Here is a 15,406-nt window from a genome sequence, read left to right on the forward strand (position 1 = left end):
TGTAATATAATCATTTTATTCCCAACTTATCATAACATTTGGGCCAATTCCTTAAGGCGAATGACGTCACCCCCCCCCCCCCTCCCCCCTTTTTGGTAGCATAAGATGTCCAAATTGATACATTTACTGTGTTGTAAGGTGTTCATATGGAAGATGCATATAACTATAAATATATATGTATGTATATACATATAAATATATATGTATCTATATATATATATATATATATATTATACATAAATACATATTATACTTAATAAAGTAACATGTTACATATAAGAATATAATAATAATAATAATAATTAAAAGTAAATGTTTATATAAATGTGTATTTGATATAGCCTAAGTTATATAATTAGTGGTGTAAGATAGGTGGTAATGCTGCTTTGAGGGCGGCTGTAGTGTGCGGGTGTGGGGGAAGCTGACCAGGCTCCGCTTGCTGGATATCAGGGCCTTATTCATGATAATAATTAACATTTACAAAGTACTCGCATCTGTGCGTGGTGCCCCTTCACTTGCCTTCCATTAGGGTGCATTCAACCCGATTTTCGTGTAATTCCTTTTGTTAACTATTGCATTTAACATTGTTCCCGCTTACAAATACTTTTTTTCATTGTATAATTCTCTGTCCCTCATTATTTACAAGACTGACTTTATCATAAATATGTTTGACATTATTATTAATTATTATTATTATAATTCGTATTATTATTATTATATAATTACATTCTTATTCTGTTAATGGTTACAAGTGCAATCATAAAATATTTTGTATTACTCTCTTAAGATAAAATGTGTTGTGATGGTTTTCCTAGAGGCTGTTCGGTGTGATGTAGCACTATGATTTGTTAAATTATCTATCTCGAGTATGTGTAACTTAGTCTTCATTAAAATATGATAATTTGTTTTTAACGCTTAATTGTAGTTGATTGATTAAAATGGAAAAAAAATACTATATATTTACGAATATTAAAAAAATATCCACGCAAGCTGGCCATCGGCTGTTCCCCCAGTCACTGAGTGTGTTTAGGATAATACTTTTAAAACAAATTAACATTTTGTATTAATGTACAACTGTGCTGTGAAATATGAGTGGCTTTTTATTTGTATAATACCACAAAAATATGAAAAATATGTAATTTTATTTTAAGTCTCCGTTTCGTAAATTATACTTAGACTTACGCCTATATCATTAAAGAGAGCCCGATAGTGGTTCATTTATGGTGCAAATCAGTCACTCTGCTTGTCCTTTGTCTCACTACGCTCGCTCGTGCGATTTATTTAGTCATTATTTTTAGATGCCCAAATGTATTCACATATATATATATCAGTGCAATGTTTATTTATCAGTATTGACACAATATTACAAAAAATTAAAATAAAAAATATATATATTTTAATTGTATGTTTAGGCAGGCCTATTGACATATCACTTAAGCGCGTTATATTGTTTTTTTTTTTTCTTTCCTTTTTATTGTAATTTTAATTTATTAATTTCGCATGCAGTGTATATACGAAGATAAACAGAGTGACCACAACATGGTTCCATTTCTAAAATAACTAGTTTTGTATTTAATAAAGGACAGATATGATTGAAATGCCAATTTTAGCTTTTAGGGACAATATAAATATTTTTGTTAAATGTATAGTTATTTCATAGTAAATTTTTGAACAATACACAATTTGAGTGACTGCAGTGTGCAGCTCGGTTGTTTAGAACCTTGGAGGATCTCGTTGCACAATATAATTTACTCCTGTTTGTGCTTAATTCATTTTATTGGCTAAGTTTTCTATATTTTATTGATTTTTGAATGTACCAAACTAAAGTATATATACATATTTATTCTTTGCTAAGATACATCAAAAGTACCTTTTAGCAAATTAAGAATAGAAAATTTTCATTGGGCAAGCGTTATCGGGAGACTTGCATCTTGGTAACCTGCAGTATTTGTTGTGTCTTGTTGGCCGATGCCATAAAATTGTAACCTAGGTCTCATTTTTGTTGTGTTAATAGAATGCTTCTTTTTAATGATAATAATCTGAAATATATACACACAAATATACGCATTTTATATTTACATGTATATTTGTTAGTATATTTATGTGTATGTATGTATCGCATTTTGAATTTATTATTTGTTTTGTTTTTATAGATTTAAATTTTAGAATTTCTCATGTTTTTATTCTCAAGTAGTGATATTTTTATTCAGCAATAACTATTAAAATTTGCCAACAGACAAATATTGTATTTTAGTCAATAGTTTTAATGGAAGTATGAGATTTCAAGTGCATTCTTGTAGACATAAATTCCTGTAATTTAAACAGTCTGAAATTAAAAGAACTTATATTTATTGACTTTTTTTATTAATTTGTTTAATTAGAATTGTTTATGAAACTTAATTGATTAAGGAAGATATTTATGTAATTTTTGAATGCAAACGAAAGAAAAACTTGCATTTGTACTAAAGAAAGACGAAAATTGTTCATTACAGAGTCACAGACTCTAATCAAATTGATGAGTATAACTTTGGTGATATGATTGCAGTTAGTTTCTAGATCTCTGACGAGTATGCACTAAATATGTCCACTGTTAAACTGTGACAGGTGAGCCTGACGATATATATGTATATATATGTACCTCTGTGACCCAGTGGTCTTGTGATTATTACTTTTATTTCTCGCTGAAATTAAAATAATAAAATTAAAAACAAAAACGAAAAAAAAAAACTAAATTAATACTAAATTGTATCCTTGCAGATTATATATGCATATAGTATTTGATATTCATTCATACAAATTGTTTTGGAATCCAATGTTAAATACAGTTCAGCTAAATACTAAAAGCACAAAGACTTGTTGTGATATATATCTAATAATGGCAAATCTAAACTTACTCACATACGATTATTAAGGTTTCCGTCTGGTAGATTTGTTTTTATCATGACATATATTCATTTTCTCAGCTTAACGGATGTGATCTCCACACTCACCGACTCTGATTTTGAAGCTTTGCTGAGTAAAACCTACCAATAGTATTTCCTTAAGTTTTTCCAGTATTTGTGATTCAAGTGCCACTTTATGTTAACAATATATTTAATATAAAAGAGAAACAATTATATAGTAATAACTAATGTAAGGGTATTTAGAGAAAATATGTATAATAATACAATGTTTTTATCATTTTAAGACATAAATCACAAAGAATGTATTAATATAAATTTATTATGAATATACCTTATTTAAATTTTGAGTGTTAAAATAATACTTAATTTAAGCCATATCAGTCGTTTTATTATATGTGGTATTGTAATGAAACATTGTTTGTCTTAGGCTAGGCTCAAATTTTGTACACCATTCTGGTGACAAATACTTATTAGCAACAGTAGTTGGATAAATTGATGAGTGTACAAAAATTATTTGTATATATATATATATTTATATATATTATATATATGTAGATGATAACCAATTGTCATTTTACGATGACTTTGTTTTTAAAACATCTGTGACTTTTTAAGTGATTTGAATTAATTTTAAGTGTTGTTTGTTTTTACCTGAGTAATGAACTGAATACAAAAAAAAAGTGTTCACTCACATGTCTCATGTTATGTTTGCAAATATTACCTTTTTGAGCAGTAAAATTTCGAAAATTTATAACTAATTTTAACTATTCATGTATATTATTATGTATGAGCTTTTGTTTTATATAAGTTTAGCAGAGTCAAAACACTTGTCGTTTAGTGTGTTTTTGTATAAGCTAGTGTGCCACATCAAACTCTGCCAAAATGTCATTACCATTTGCCGTATCCGATATATGCGTTTTAAAGTTTTTTTTTTTTTTTTTTTTTTAATTTTACTATTAATTTAATTTTTGAAAAAGTCACATCTCTGCTTAGCACACATATCATCTGTGATTTAATTAATCGTTTTTTTTTTTCTTTGTTCATTTGAATTGTTTAGTCGAAAATACTTATGAATTTTGTAATCATAGTGGTGACTTTTAAGCAGCAATCACATAAGACTCTCTATAGGAATCTCTAATGATTGAAATAAGTATAAATAAAACTAAGACATATTTTGGTCCATTTAGATGTAACTTTGGAAAATCATTTACGACCTTATGTGCATGTGCATTGTCATCCACATATTCCCGTCAACCATTAAATTGGGGAATTGGATGCGAAACTGCTTGTCCACTCTGACAACTAGGTGTAAGATAATCGGGGACGCTTAATTTGGATACCAAAAGTGAAAATATAAATGTATGTGTATTAATCGCCTAAATATTTTATTTTCAAATTGTAGCCTTGTCAAAAAGGGAACTGACATTATTTTCCGGTGATCTTACAGAATGTTTGACTTACGTGTATTAGATATTTTGTCTGTACTTTTTTATTATAACGGGTTTATCCCACTTATAGCATTTTACCTAAATATTGAATTTTAGTCAAACATTATTTCCCAACCTAGCATATATTTATTAGATAATTTAAATTAAACAACCTAGTAAATAGATAAAATTGAGTGTTTAGATAATAATGTTTATGCCTTCCGATACGAAATAAGTGTGTTTATTTGCATGTATATTGTAAAGTAAAGCCAAGTGATCATCTTAAGAATGTCATTTATCTTTACATTTTTCCGATAAGATGGGTTTTTGGTATATGTGATTTAAAATGTCTGTAGCTCCCTAAATTTAATAATAATAAAGTAAAATATTATGTGTATTTGACTAAACATTATTTTTCAAGTAACTTAAAATATTCTGTACTGTATAGTAGATACACTTAGGAATGTTCGTTGTACACTAATGATTCACATTTTGTGTTTAGTAATAAGAATGACATTAGATAAGTCAGTCTGGAAAAACATTATTATCCACATCCTCTGAGCTACTCGTTCACATTTCATATAAACGTTGTGTGCTGTACCTTGTATTTTATTATATATATATTATACGCTTAACGCTTTCGATAAAATTTGAAAATATCTGTGAAATCTTGTCATATGTTATATATATTTAATCTACAAGTCTATTAAAGAATCAATATTAAACCAATGATTGTGCCTCTTATGAACTGTGGTACGTTACCTAAAATGGCAGCAGGTACAATTTTTTTTTTATTTTATTTTAAGGTTTTGTTTTAAGGATGATCTATATAATTTTCTAAGCCTATTATTGATTTACGAACAAAAAAGTAGTTAGTCAAAATTCAAAGAACATGTAATTTCAATATTTTTGTAGCTTACTACTACTACTACTACTACTAATACACCGGGACTGTGAAACAATGCTGAATCGAATATTTAATAAAAAGGATAATATTGAATTAATAAAATACATAAATTAGTATTCAGTCAACTGAGGCCTTGCAGGCGGCAGTCCATGACTGACCGTTAGATTATGAGCTTAACAATTTTGCGCGCATCTGTCTAAACGAACCAACTATACATGATGTCTATTGTCACATAATTGGTTTCCTGTGACGTCTAACAATTTGTGTTCTAAATTTTTATTAAAAAAAAATTATAATATGAAACTATGCACAGAAAAGATACTCATTTATTGCCAAAAATGATAAAAATAATTTATAAAAGTTTATTATTATTAGATTATCGATTGTTTTTGGGCATCTTTTACTTTTTAGCACCGTTGTATATTCATGTGCACGTGTACGTGTTGCATTCGTGCATCCACCCGTTCCGCCCCCCAAACAAACATATTTTCATTATTTTTAGATTATATTCTCTTTGGCTGACACATACACACAAACACACACACATGATATTTCTTCTATGAAGAGTTCTATGAACGTTTATTGATTGTTTCGTAACGACTCGATTCCTCCAAATGACTAAATTAAGTTTGTCGAGTGCAACATCGTCCGCACGTGCACATATGTATACATGCTCATACAAAAGTAAATACATATATATATATATATAAGAATAATGTATTAGGATTATGTGTAGATTGTAATTGATTTAGGTGAGTTTTTGTAAGATACTTAACTTTATATATAATATATGGGATAAATTGGAATCTGGATGGTTTGATATATATATGCATCACATAATTGTAATAAATTTTAAAAATCAATAAAAACATTATAACCAAATATTGCCTTGTTTCTGTTTTACGCGATAGTTTCCTCTAAATTAAAACGTAAAATATTATACACGGTATTTGTAATAAAAACCACTTAAACATGGCTTATCTAATAGTAAACATTAATTTTATTTTATTGCGGAACTAAAAAGAATCTGGATCTGGAACTAAAAAAGGAATCGAAATCGAAAACGACATCATGTATTCTACGAATCAAAACTTACATACAAAGTTTCTTTCAAAATTATATTTTAGATGTGATGTTGTGCGGACAATATCTGTACATAAATCATATACGGCACTGGAAATTAAATTCTCATAATAATAGACTGGATAAAGTATGTATGTAGATCTACCAGATGTAAAGCCTGGTATATGCTGTGGAATAATTATGTTATTCATAAAGGGAATAAATTCGTATAAAAGTAATATTTCAAATATTTTTGGGATAGTTGATAATAGACAGATGGCTCTATAATTCATTACATTATGTTTATCGCCATTTTTATGAAGAGGCATTAACTTCCATGAATTGGGAAATATACCTGTACAAAGAGGTTGATTAAATAGAGGATAAGCTAACAGGGGTCGGCAAACTGCGGCTCTTCGGACCCTCGGCCTCAGGGGACAAAGTGCTCTAAAATTGTATCAATTTCAACAGACGGGGCGAAAAGTATGCTCGGCGTAAGAAAAGGGTTTGTTACTATTTTGAAAGGAAAAATTAATTACGAGGTACTCGCTTACCATTAGATCAATCGTAAAGAAGCGCTTTGTGCATTTCCAGAAGAAATTTGCAAAGTTATGGAATTGATTGTTGATTAAGATTATCAACTCCATTTTAGCTAATGCTCTTAATCATCACCAATTTAAAGAAATTTTAGTTGAAATAGAAAGTGTGTACGCAGATCTTTACTGCATAATAAGGTACGTTGGTTATCAAGAGAAACGTTTATTAACAGAAATTATAACATTTCTCCTTGAGAAGGGTGTACACTATCCAGAACTAACGGACAATCAGTGGATCCAAAAATGTTATTTCATAATAGACGTCTAAATCAGCTACAACTACAGGGGACAGGAAACAAAAATTTTTCTATGTTAGAAGAAGTTATTTCATTCGAAAACAGATTATCCCTTTTTGCTCAAGATTTTGAAAGAAACTTGAAACTGCTGAAACATCGCCTAGAAAATAGTTCTGATATTGACATTTGCTATTTTAAAACAATTTTAAAAATGGGGGAAGCTTTTCTCTACAGGTTTCAAGAATTCAGAAACAGCAAAGCTACACTAGCCTTTGTTTAAAAACTTCCAAAAAATTTCCAAAGAGATGCAAGCCCATTCATTGTTCACATTATATTTATTAAAAAATCAACAGACAAGATGTAGAAATGCATAAAAACAAAGATTAAATATATAACATCCGAGTCCAATTACAGATTTTCACAAAGATAAACAAATGAAAAAGATAAATATAAGATTAAAAAATGAAAAGGAAAAGAATAAAAGCTATAACATGACTAAATAGCACATTGCATAACTAAACTAAAGTGTTAAAATATTGGAAAAAGGTTATAAAATAGAATAGAAGAAGAAATGGATCAATCGGTCAAGATTCTCTTGATGTTAGTCCTGAATTGATGTAGAGAAATACCGAACAGATCAACCTCATTCAGCTCCCTGTTAAACATACGATAAACACGCTGCAGATAAGAATATTTTTGGCAATTATTATTGAAAGGATTAAGTGAAAAGAGTGCGACGTGTCTAGAATACCTAACTGGGATCCTGAAATCAACATTACTCAGTAAATCAGAACAATCAAGGAAACCATTTATGAGCTTGAAGAAGAATGTAGCATCAGTAAGTCGTCGCTTGACAGAAAGATTGTCAAAAGGTAGGATTTTTAAAATATCGGGAACAGTAGAATGGGTATAGGTAGAAAAAGGTAGCGTAAGGATTTAATAAATTTAAGTTGGACTTTTTCAATACAATTAATATGGGATGAATAAAAAGGTGACCAGATAATGGAGGCAAATTCAAGGTGAGACCTATGAACATATATAGTTTAAGTTAAAATCTTTGTTTCTCAAAGTTTGCCGTCCCCTGCTTTAGTTGAATGAAAATTTGTGTCCCAAAATCAAAATATATTTATGTATACATGTAGGTGATTATTTTATTTATTTTTGTGTATAATTTAATTTAGGGGTGTACTAGAATTTACAATGTTTTTTACAATTACTGTATATGAAAGTATCCTCGAATTAAATTTGCCATATTGAATTGTACCATTGGTAAAAATTTAATTTTTTCTTTTCTTTGTGACTAATAAAACACTATGCTACTAACAAATTAGTTTCGCCTTTCCTCTCTAAGGCTTGTGGCCGCTGAAAACAAAACCGTCAATTCAAGAGGAAAGATAGTCAAGCAAGTCATAACAACTTCATTAGTTTGGTGCAAAATGTAATGAGAATATTGTCTCATAGTTAATGCATCGAAATTTTCAATCGTATTAATCAAAAACGTACACTTTTCAGACCTCGGCGTGAAAGCAAACAGTGAAACGTGATGATTCTGGAGTTAAGCATTCTGCGATGCTTCAGATGCGAACAAAAACAATTTATACAAATTGGAGAAAATTGTAAAGCCACGTTCAACCATTAACTATGTACATAAATGTTTAAACCAATGCTCCGTGCAATTAAATGCAATAAGATATATAAAATTATATCAATTTAAATATAATATTGCCATGTATGTATGTACACCAGTGCTTCTTAATATTTTTCATCTTTATACTTATGTTGTTTTATAATACAAACCTACTAATAAGCCGATATAAGCGGTCGTTCCTTAACCAATTGTGAGTTTTAATGTTTTATCGTATTCATTTTTGTATCAAACTCAATACGTGTGCTTATGAATGCTCATTCGTTACAATCAGTCCTTAGATTGCCACAAGTTGTAGCCGGAGTCCTTTCCGCTTGTCGGGAAGCGGCTCTAAATCTAATCATAGTCTGCTTTCACTGACCGATCATCTCGATTTAACACCATCAGGCTTGACCAACACCAGTTTATTATCGCAAGCGACTAATGACGGCGTTCGAAAGAGGAAGCTTACGGAGACGGAGACTTCGGCAGCAGCTCCGAAGCAATCGAAACTAAGCGCATTCGCTTTTCATAAAAAAAACTAATGACTTGCTGATATATTACATATATTTATATTTTTACTACATATAAAACATATGTACATGCGTATATCTATAAAAATAAAATATAAAATTAGTCTCCCACTGGATGTGGGAATACACCTTCCTAAAACATCCTTTGCCATTCCGTTCCATGCGGATATACATACGGAGACGAACTGGGATCTCATCGTTATATTATACATAACACAGGGAGTATAGGTACATAAATATTGGTATAAAATAAACATGACAAAATCGACATTTGTACAAAAATAAGTTGAAATTGAACTATAAACCTGATGTTTATTCAAAAAATTTTATACTTAAAGAAATACATTTACATTTAAAGTACATTTAAGATTTTCCCATCAACTCGCTTTGTTTTTCTATTAGCAATTTCCTAGCTATCATAATGTACTCAGAACTTAGAGCTGTTAATTGTTTTTGAACACTGAAAGTAACGTCTTCAGAAACTCCTTCTTTCATGCTTCTTACTTTTTTTATGTAGTTGTTTTCCGTATCTTTTATAACATCACGGTATTTGATGAACAGAACCTTGGCATTCTTCGATAATTGTTCACGATGTTCGGTCGTAACTTTTGGTACTGGAATAAATATAGTAGTTCCATCTTGTTGAGGATTTAAGTTCAAGCCGGAACCTTCGATGGCTTGCAGTACGGCAGGTATAGCTTGCGGAAATGAGACCATATTCAACACTATTGTTTTCGGATTCTTTCGCACCACTTGGGCTAGTTCCTGAAGTTCGTAGGTTTTTTCTTCGAAAGACACCTTCATCGATTCCATGGAGCCAGCGGCGGACCTCAGAGATACATATTTTACGTAATCGTCCTTCATACGATCTATTGGCTGTTGTAAATCGTTTTTATAAGCCTCGAGATTTATGAGCCCCTGTATTTCTGAATTATTTATATGAACTTTGGCGTTCTTATTGTTTTTATTATCCTTTCCTTTGATTCTTTTGACTCCATATTTGCATGTTGCGGTGTGAAATTGACAGGGCAAAATATTACCGGTCGTTTGTGCGGATAACCGATCAAAAGACGTGCTAACAATCGGCGTGGAAATGAGTCGGATTTTACGAAAAATATCCGAAACGGGTCTGTAAAACAACCGTAAATTCATCTTGACGTTTACACTTATATCAGATATAATCCAACACCTAACCTCAAATGCTTTAATATTTTATTATAGATTGTTCCAAAATAGCACCTTCGACACAACGTGCAAAAGTTTTCCAACACGTTTATATTTAAAACAAGTACATATAGTTCTTTAAAGTTAACGCAATAAACAATCGAAATAGCCAACTAAATGAAGTGAATCATTTCATTCATTCGGGTTCATCCATTTGTTGAATTAAATGCATTCACTACAATGATGGTTCTTGACTCGCGTACATACGGTAATAAGATTATTACGCACATTGCGATCGCCCAAAAGACAATTTTTACCATGAAAATCGAGAATAGAGAATATTTGGCACTCGAGTTCTCGTTAGTATGATAGTTATAGTTAGTATGATGTTCCGTAATAGAGATTTTAGTGACTTTTGGGCGTGCGCTTCGTGGGATGATGATCGCCGAACCATACATACAGATTAAAAAGATAGACACTAGACAAAGACAATCCTTATCTAAACGTTGCACGGGTGTTGGCATATTAAGTTATTAAATTAAAAGTCCTGTGTGCGATCCGCACGCAGTCGATTTTTTTTCATATACCAAATAAAAGGTAAAAACTACTTACCTACCTATATGTAAACAATATAAAACACCAATAGAAAAAAAAATCGCAATCGAAATCGAAACATCTGTAGGAATCTCGTCGTCGTCATCGTCATCGAAACCTTCGAGAATATTCCGCAACAACAAAATACATCGAGCGGAACAGCATCAAGCATTCCAGAAAATTCTACGCCTCGACGAAAGCAAATTCCTCTCGTACGCATCAATAACCACTTCCATCAAGCATTCCAGAAAATACTACGCCTCGACAAAAGTGCATTCCTTTCGTACGCATCAACAAACTAAATGCTCGTACGACCACTTCCACCAAGCATTCCAGAAAATTCGACGCCTCGACGAAAGCAAATTCCTTTCGTACGCATCAACAAACTAAATGCTCGTACAACCACTTCCACCAAGCATTCCAGAAAATTCGACGCCTCGACGAAAGCAAATTCCTTTCGTACGCATCAATAACCACTTCCACCAAGCATTCCAGAAACACTATAAAAGGAGGTACAACCCAAACAACGCCAGTCGACCCACAGCAGCAAGCGTCGACATACAGCTCCTGACCAGCCACCACTTCACTACACGGACTTGGAAGATCAACCAGCCGACCGAGCCAGCAACACACTGCCGTATTCAGAGACTTGCTGAACATAGCCGAATGCCGAGCCAGCGACACTCTACCGTATCCAGAGACTAGCCGGACATAGCCGAATGCCGAGCCAGCGACACTCTACCACATCCAGAGACCTCTGAACGACATACTTTTACAAACAATTAACCATACTTGTGTATACGTGTTACTACCAAATAAATACCACATTCAACATATAGTTGTATCAATACCGAACACAGACGAATCTGTCTACAATACATGGCGGACTGGTGGTGAAGAAGACCTTCACAATAAGACTAGTTCCCATACATCTATTGCGACGGAGAATACATTTCTCACGCTCAACCATTGACGTCATCTCGGGTCGAGAAACTTCCACCCCAACAAATCAAGCAGAACGACGCGAAGTCGAAGAACACCTGCATCCATTAAAGTGCACAAATAACAACTACATTGTAACCCATTGAACAAACATCCAGACTCACTGGAACAAAGGGCGATAAAAGCTAAATCGAGTGGAACGACACCACATATTCGAGAAACTTCCACCCTAAACAACAAACCACATTCCTCGCATAACTCGCACACGTAAACACCACCTGCGGTTCTCAGAATCAATCGCCAGTAAAGTCACGTGGAGCCCCAAAAAAAATATAAAAGGAGGTCCACCCCAAACAACTTCAGTCAGCAACGCCGAGCCAGCAACACACTGCCGTATCCAGAGACCTTCTGAACATAGTCGAATGCCGAGCCAGCAACACTCTACCGTATCCAGAGACCTTCTGAACATAGCTGAATGCCGAGCCAGCAACACTCTACCATACCCAGAGACATCTGAACATAGCCGAATGCCGAGCCAGCAACACTCTGCCCTATCCAGAGACCACCTGAACAACATACTTATATAAACTAATAATTATACACTTGTATACATTATTATACCAAAATAAATACTTTATCCATACATATAGCAGTATTAACTACTAAAACACAGACGAACCTGTCTATAATACATGGCGGACTGGTGGTGAAGAACAACTCCACAACCAAAGTCAGTCCCCATAAGTTCTCGTTAGTATGATGGACTTTACGGATGCCAGACAGAGAAATGTAATATTAATAGAAGTGGCTTTAGGTGTTTTTTTTGTTGTCAAGTGACATTCTGTCCACGGAAAGATCTAAATAATGTTAGCATCAGTCGTATTTGACGCTTGTTGCTCAACGTATGTCCGATAAAAACTTCTGTACAGACTCCAGGGATGTTCAAATCGAGAGCACCCCCGAAGTCGGTTTTGTGAGATAGCTAGTGGTAAGCTTGGGCGGGACTGGTTTCCTCAAGGTGCCTTCCTTCGTCGTCGGTGGTCTGGTCTCTGCTGATGTCGGCTGCTCTGCTATGTCCCTTTCTCCTTCGTACAGTGTGCGTAAGTGAGTGTGATACAGGACAAAGGCGGGAAATTGTATAATAATGAAAACAGGTTGTAATTCTGTTTGTATGGTGACTGTATTTTATATATATATACAGAGATCAAGCAGGGGGGACAAGGGGGGGGGGGGGGTAACAAAGTAGCCACGCGTGCCTTTTGAGGTTAGCCACGTGTAGCTCAGTTGTCTGCCTTCTGGACGAAGACAGACCAAGCTTCCTCTGGTGCACACCGGACGGATACTGGAGCTGGTATCCAAGTATCGTCACAACCCTCACCAGCCTATAGCTGGTGATTTCGGTGGCGAGGTGGGCCCCGTAAACACCGGGGTGTTTACGCGCCAAACCGCTATCGACAACTGTCAGTTTGTGTGCCAACCGCTGTCTCAGGGTGGCCAGCACAAAAATATATCGGCCAAATCGTGGGTCGTAAAGCCACGAAAGCCGATCATTAGACATAGTCTGAACAACTTCTCTGTTTGTTTATATTACTCGCAAGATGGGCAAGCATCAGTAAAAATTGCAAAATACATTCAAAAACACACAATAAACAGCATGGGATACATTTTTATAAGTAAATTGATCCGATTGCATTCCGTGCGATGTGGCGTATTTATAGAAACGTACCACGTAAAATTGACAACAATTATTTATTCGTAAGGGCCCCTCTATTCTTATTACATATCTCTGCTGCCAGATACTCCGTTACAGAGATTTTAATGACTTTTGGGTGAGCGTTTTTTGCGCAATAATCACCAAACCAATCACAAACACGGTAAACGGACTACTAGTCATATGTGAAACAGTCACAGGACAACCGGTCGCTCTAGATCGGTCACACGTGAAACTGGTGTAGGCGGGGTACGATGTGTTGACCGTATCCCGGCCTAACGAAACACTGTTGTGTGGTTCAAAGATGGGGTCACCAATGTAGGCGGGGTAGCGATGTGTTGACAGCGCTGTTGGATGATCAGAAGGTTGCGTAGATCACGTCGGAGTAGTACCAATGTAGGCGGGTTACATGTGTGTTGACCGTATCCCGGCCTAACGAAACACTGTTGTGCTAGTTTTATAAAGTTTTATTGTTTGCCTATGGTTGTACAAAGGTATGGTATTTGTGGGCAAAAGTATGTCGTTCAGCGGTCTCTGGATATGGTAGAGTGTCGCTGGCTCAGCATTCAGCTATGTACGGAAGGTCTCTGGATACGGCAGTGTGTTGCTGGCTCGTCCGGCTGGTTGATCTTCCAAGTCCGCGTAGTGTAGTGGTGGCTGGTCAGGAGCTGTATGTTGACTGGTCTGCTGCTGTGTGTCGACGCTTGCTGCTGTGGGTCGACTGGCGTTGTTTGGGTTGTACCTCCTTTTATAGTGTTTCTGGAATCGCCTGACCGATGGTGGTGGTTTGTTGATGCGTAAGAAAGGAATGCACTTTTGTCGAGGCGTAGAATTTTCTGGAACGCTTGGTGGAAGTGGTTATTGATGCGTATGAGCATTTAGTTGTTGATGCGTACAAGAGGAATGCACTTTTGTCGAGGCGTAGTATTTTCTGGAATGCTGGGCGGTGTTCCGCTCGGTGTAGTTTAATGGTGGCGGCGTGTTTCGACGTCTGGTTTTCGGGAATGTAGTTTGTTGTTGCGGAATATTCTCGAATGTTTCGATGACGATGACGACGACGAGATTCCTACATGGCTCTCCGGTGAGTGTTAGCGATGTGTGTGATTTTGTGGGAATCTTGATGTGTTGGAGTCTATTGACTCGATGGCGTCGTTGTTTGTCCGGTTGTGCTGGAGAAAGTTGTCTCAACAGCGGGTCTTGTGTTGCATGCCGGTCCAAGTCTTGTTCTCTACCAGGTTGCTTATTTTGGGCGAGCTGCGTTGGTAGTGAAGGTTTGTGATGGCTTGGATGGTGCTGTTGTGCAGGCTGCTGTGTTCTGCGTGGAGTCATTCGCGTGACTGTTTTGCTGGTGGTGCTGAAGTTAGTTGTCTCGGCAGCGGGTCTTGCGTGAAGAACGTTGGTTGACGAAGTGCGTTGAGTGCTGGTCTTCGTTGGTTGTGCTGGAGTTAGTTGTCTCGGCAGCGGGTCTTGCGTGAAGAACGTTGGTTGACGAAGTGCGTTGAGTGCTGGTCTTCGTTGGTTGTGCTGGAGTTAGTTGTCTCGACAGCGGATCTTGCGTGAAGAACGTTGGTTGACGAAGTGCGTTGAGTGCTGGTCTTCGTTGGTTGTGCTGGAGTTAGTTGTCTCGACAGCGGATCTTGCGTGAAGAACGTTGGTTGACGAAGTGCGTTGAGTGCTGGTCTTCGTTGGTTGTGCTGGAGTTAGTTG

At 34.9% G+C, this 15,406-nt stretch overlaps 1 protein-coding gene across 1 annotated transcript; it reads right to left on the minus strand.

Moving 5' to 3' along the window:
- Nucleotides 1-9,307: 9,307 nt before the first annotated feature.
- Nucleotides 9,308-10,516, minus strand: mRRF1 (mitochondrial ribosome recycling factor 1). The gene has a single exon (XM_077435521.1). It carries the CDS (start codon nt 10,438-10,440, stop codon nt 9,652-9,654), a length of 789 nt encoding a protein of 262 aa, XP_077291647.1. The 5' UTR covers nt 10,441-10,516; the 3' UTR covers nt 9,308-9,651.
- Nucleotides 10,517-15,406: the final 4,890 nt, after the last annotated feature.

Source organism: Arctopsyche grandis, chromosome 8 (assembly GCF_051622035.1).
Source record: "Arctopsyche grandis isolate Sample6627 chromosome 8, ASM5162203v2, whole genome shotgun sequence".
Classification (NCBI taxonomy): Eukaryota; Metazoa; Arthropoda; class Insecta; order Trichoptera; family Hydropsychidae; genus Arctopsyche; species Arctopsyche grandis.

Coding starts and splice junctions, on each gene's coding strand:
- mRRF1 (XM_077435521.1), bottom strand. CDS start 10,440: ATGAATTTACGGTTGTTTTACAGACCCGTTTCGGATATTTTTCGTAAA.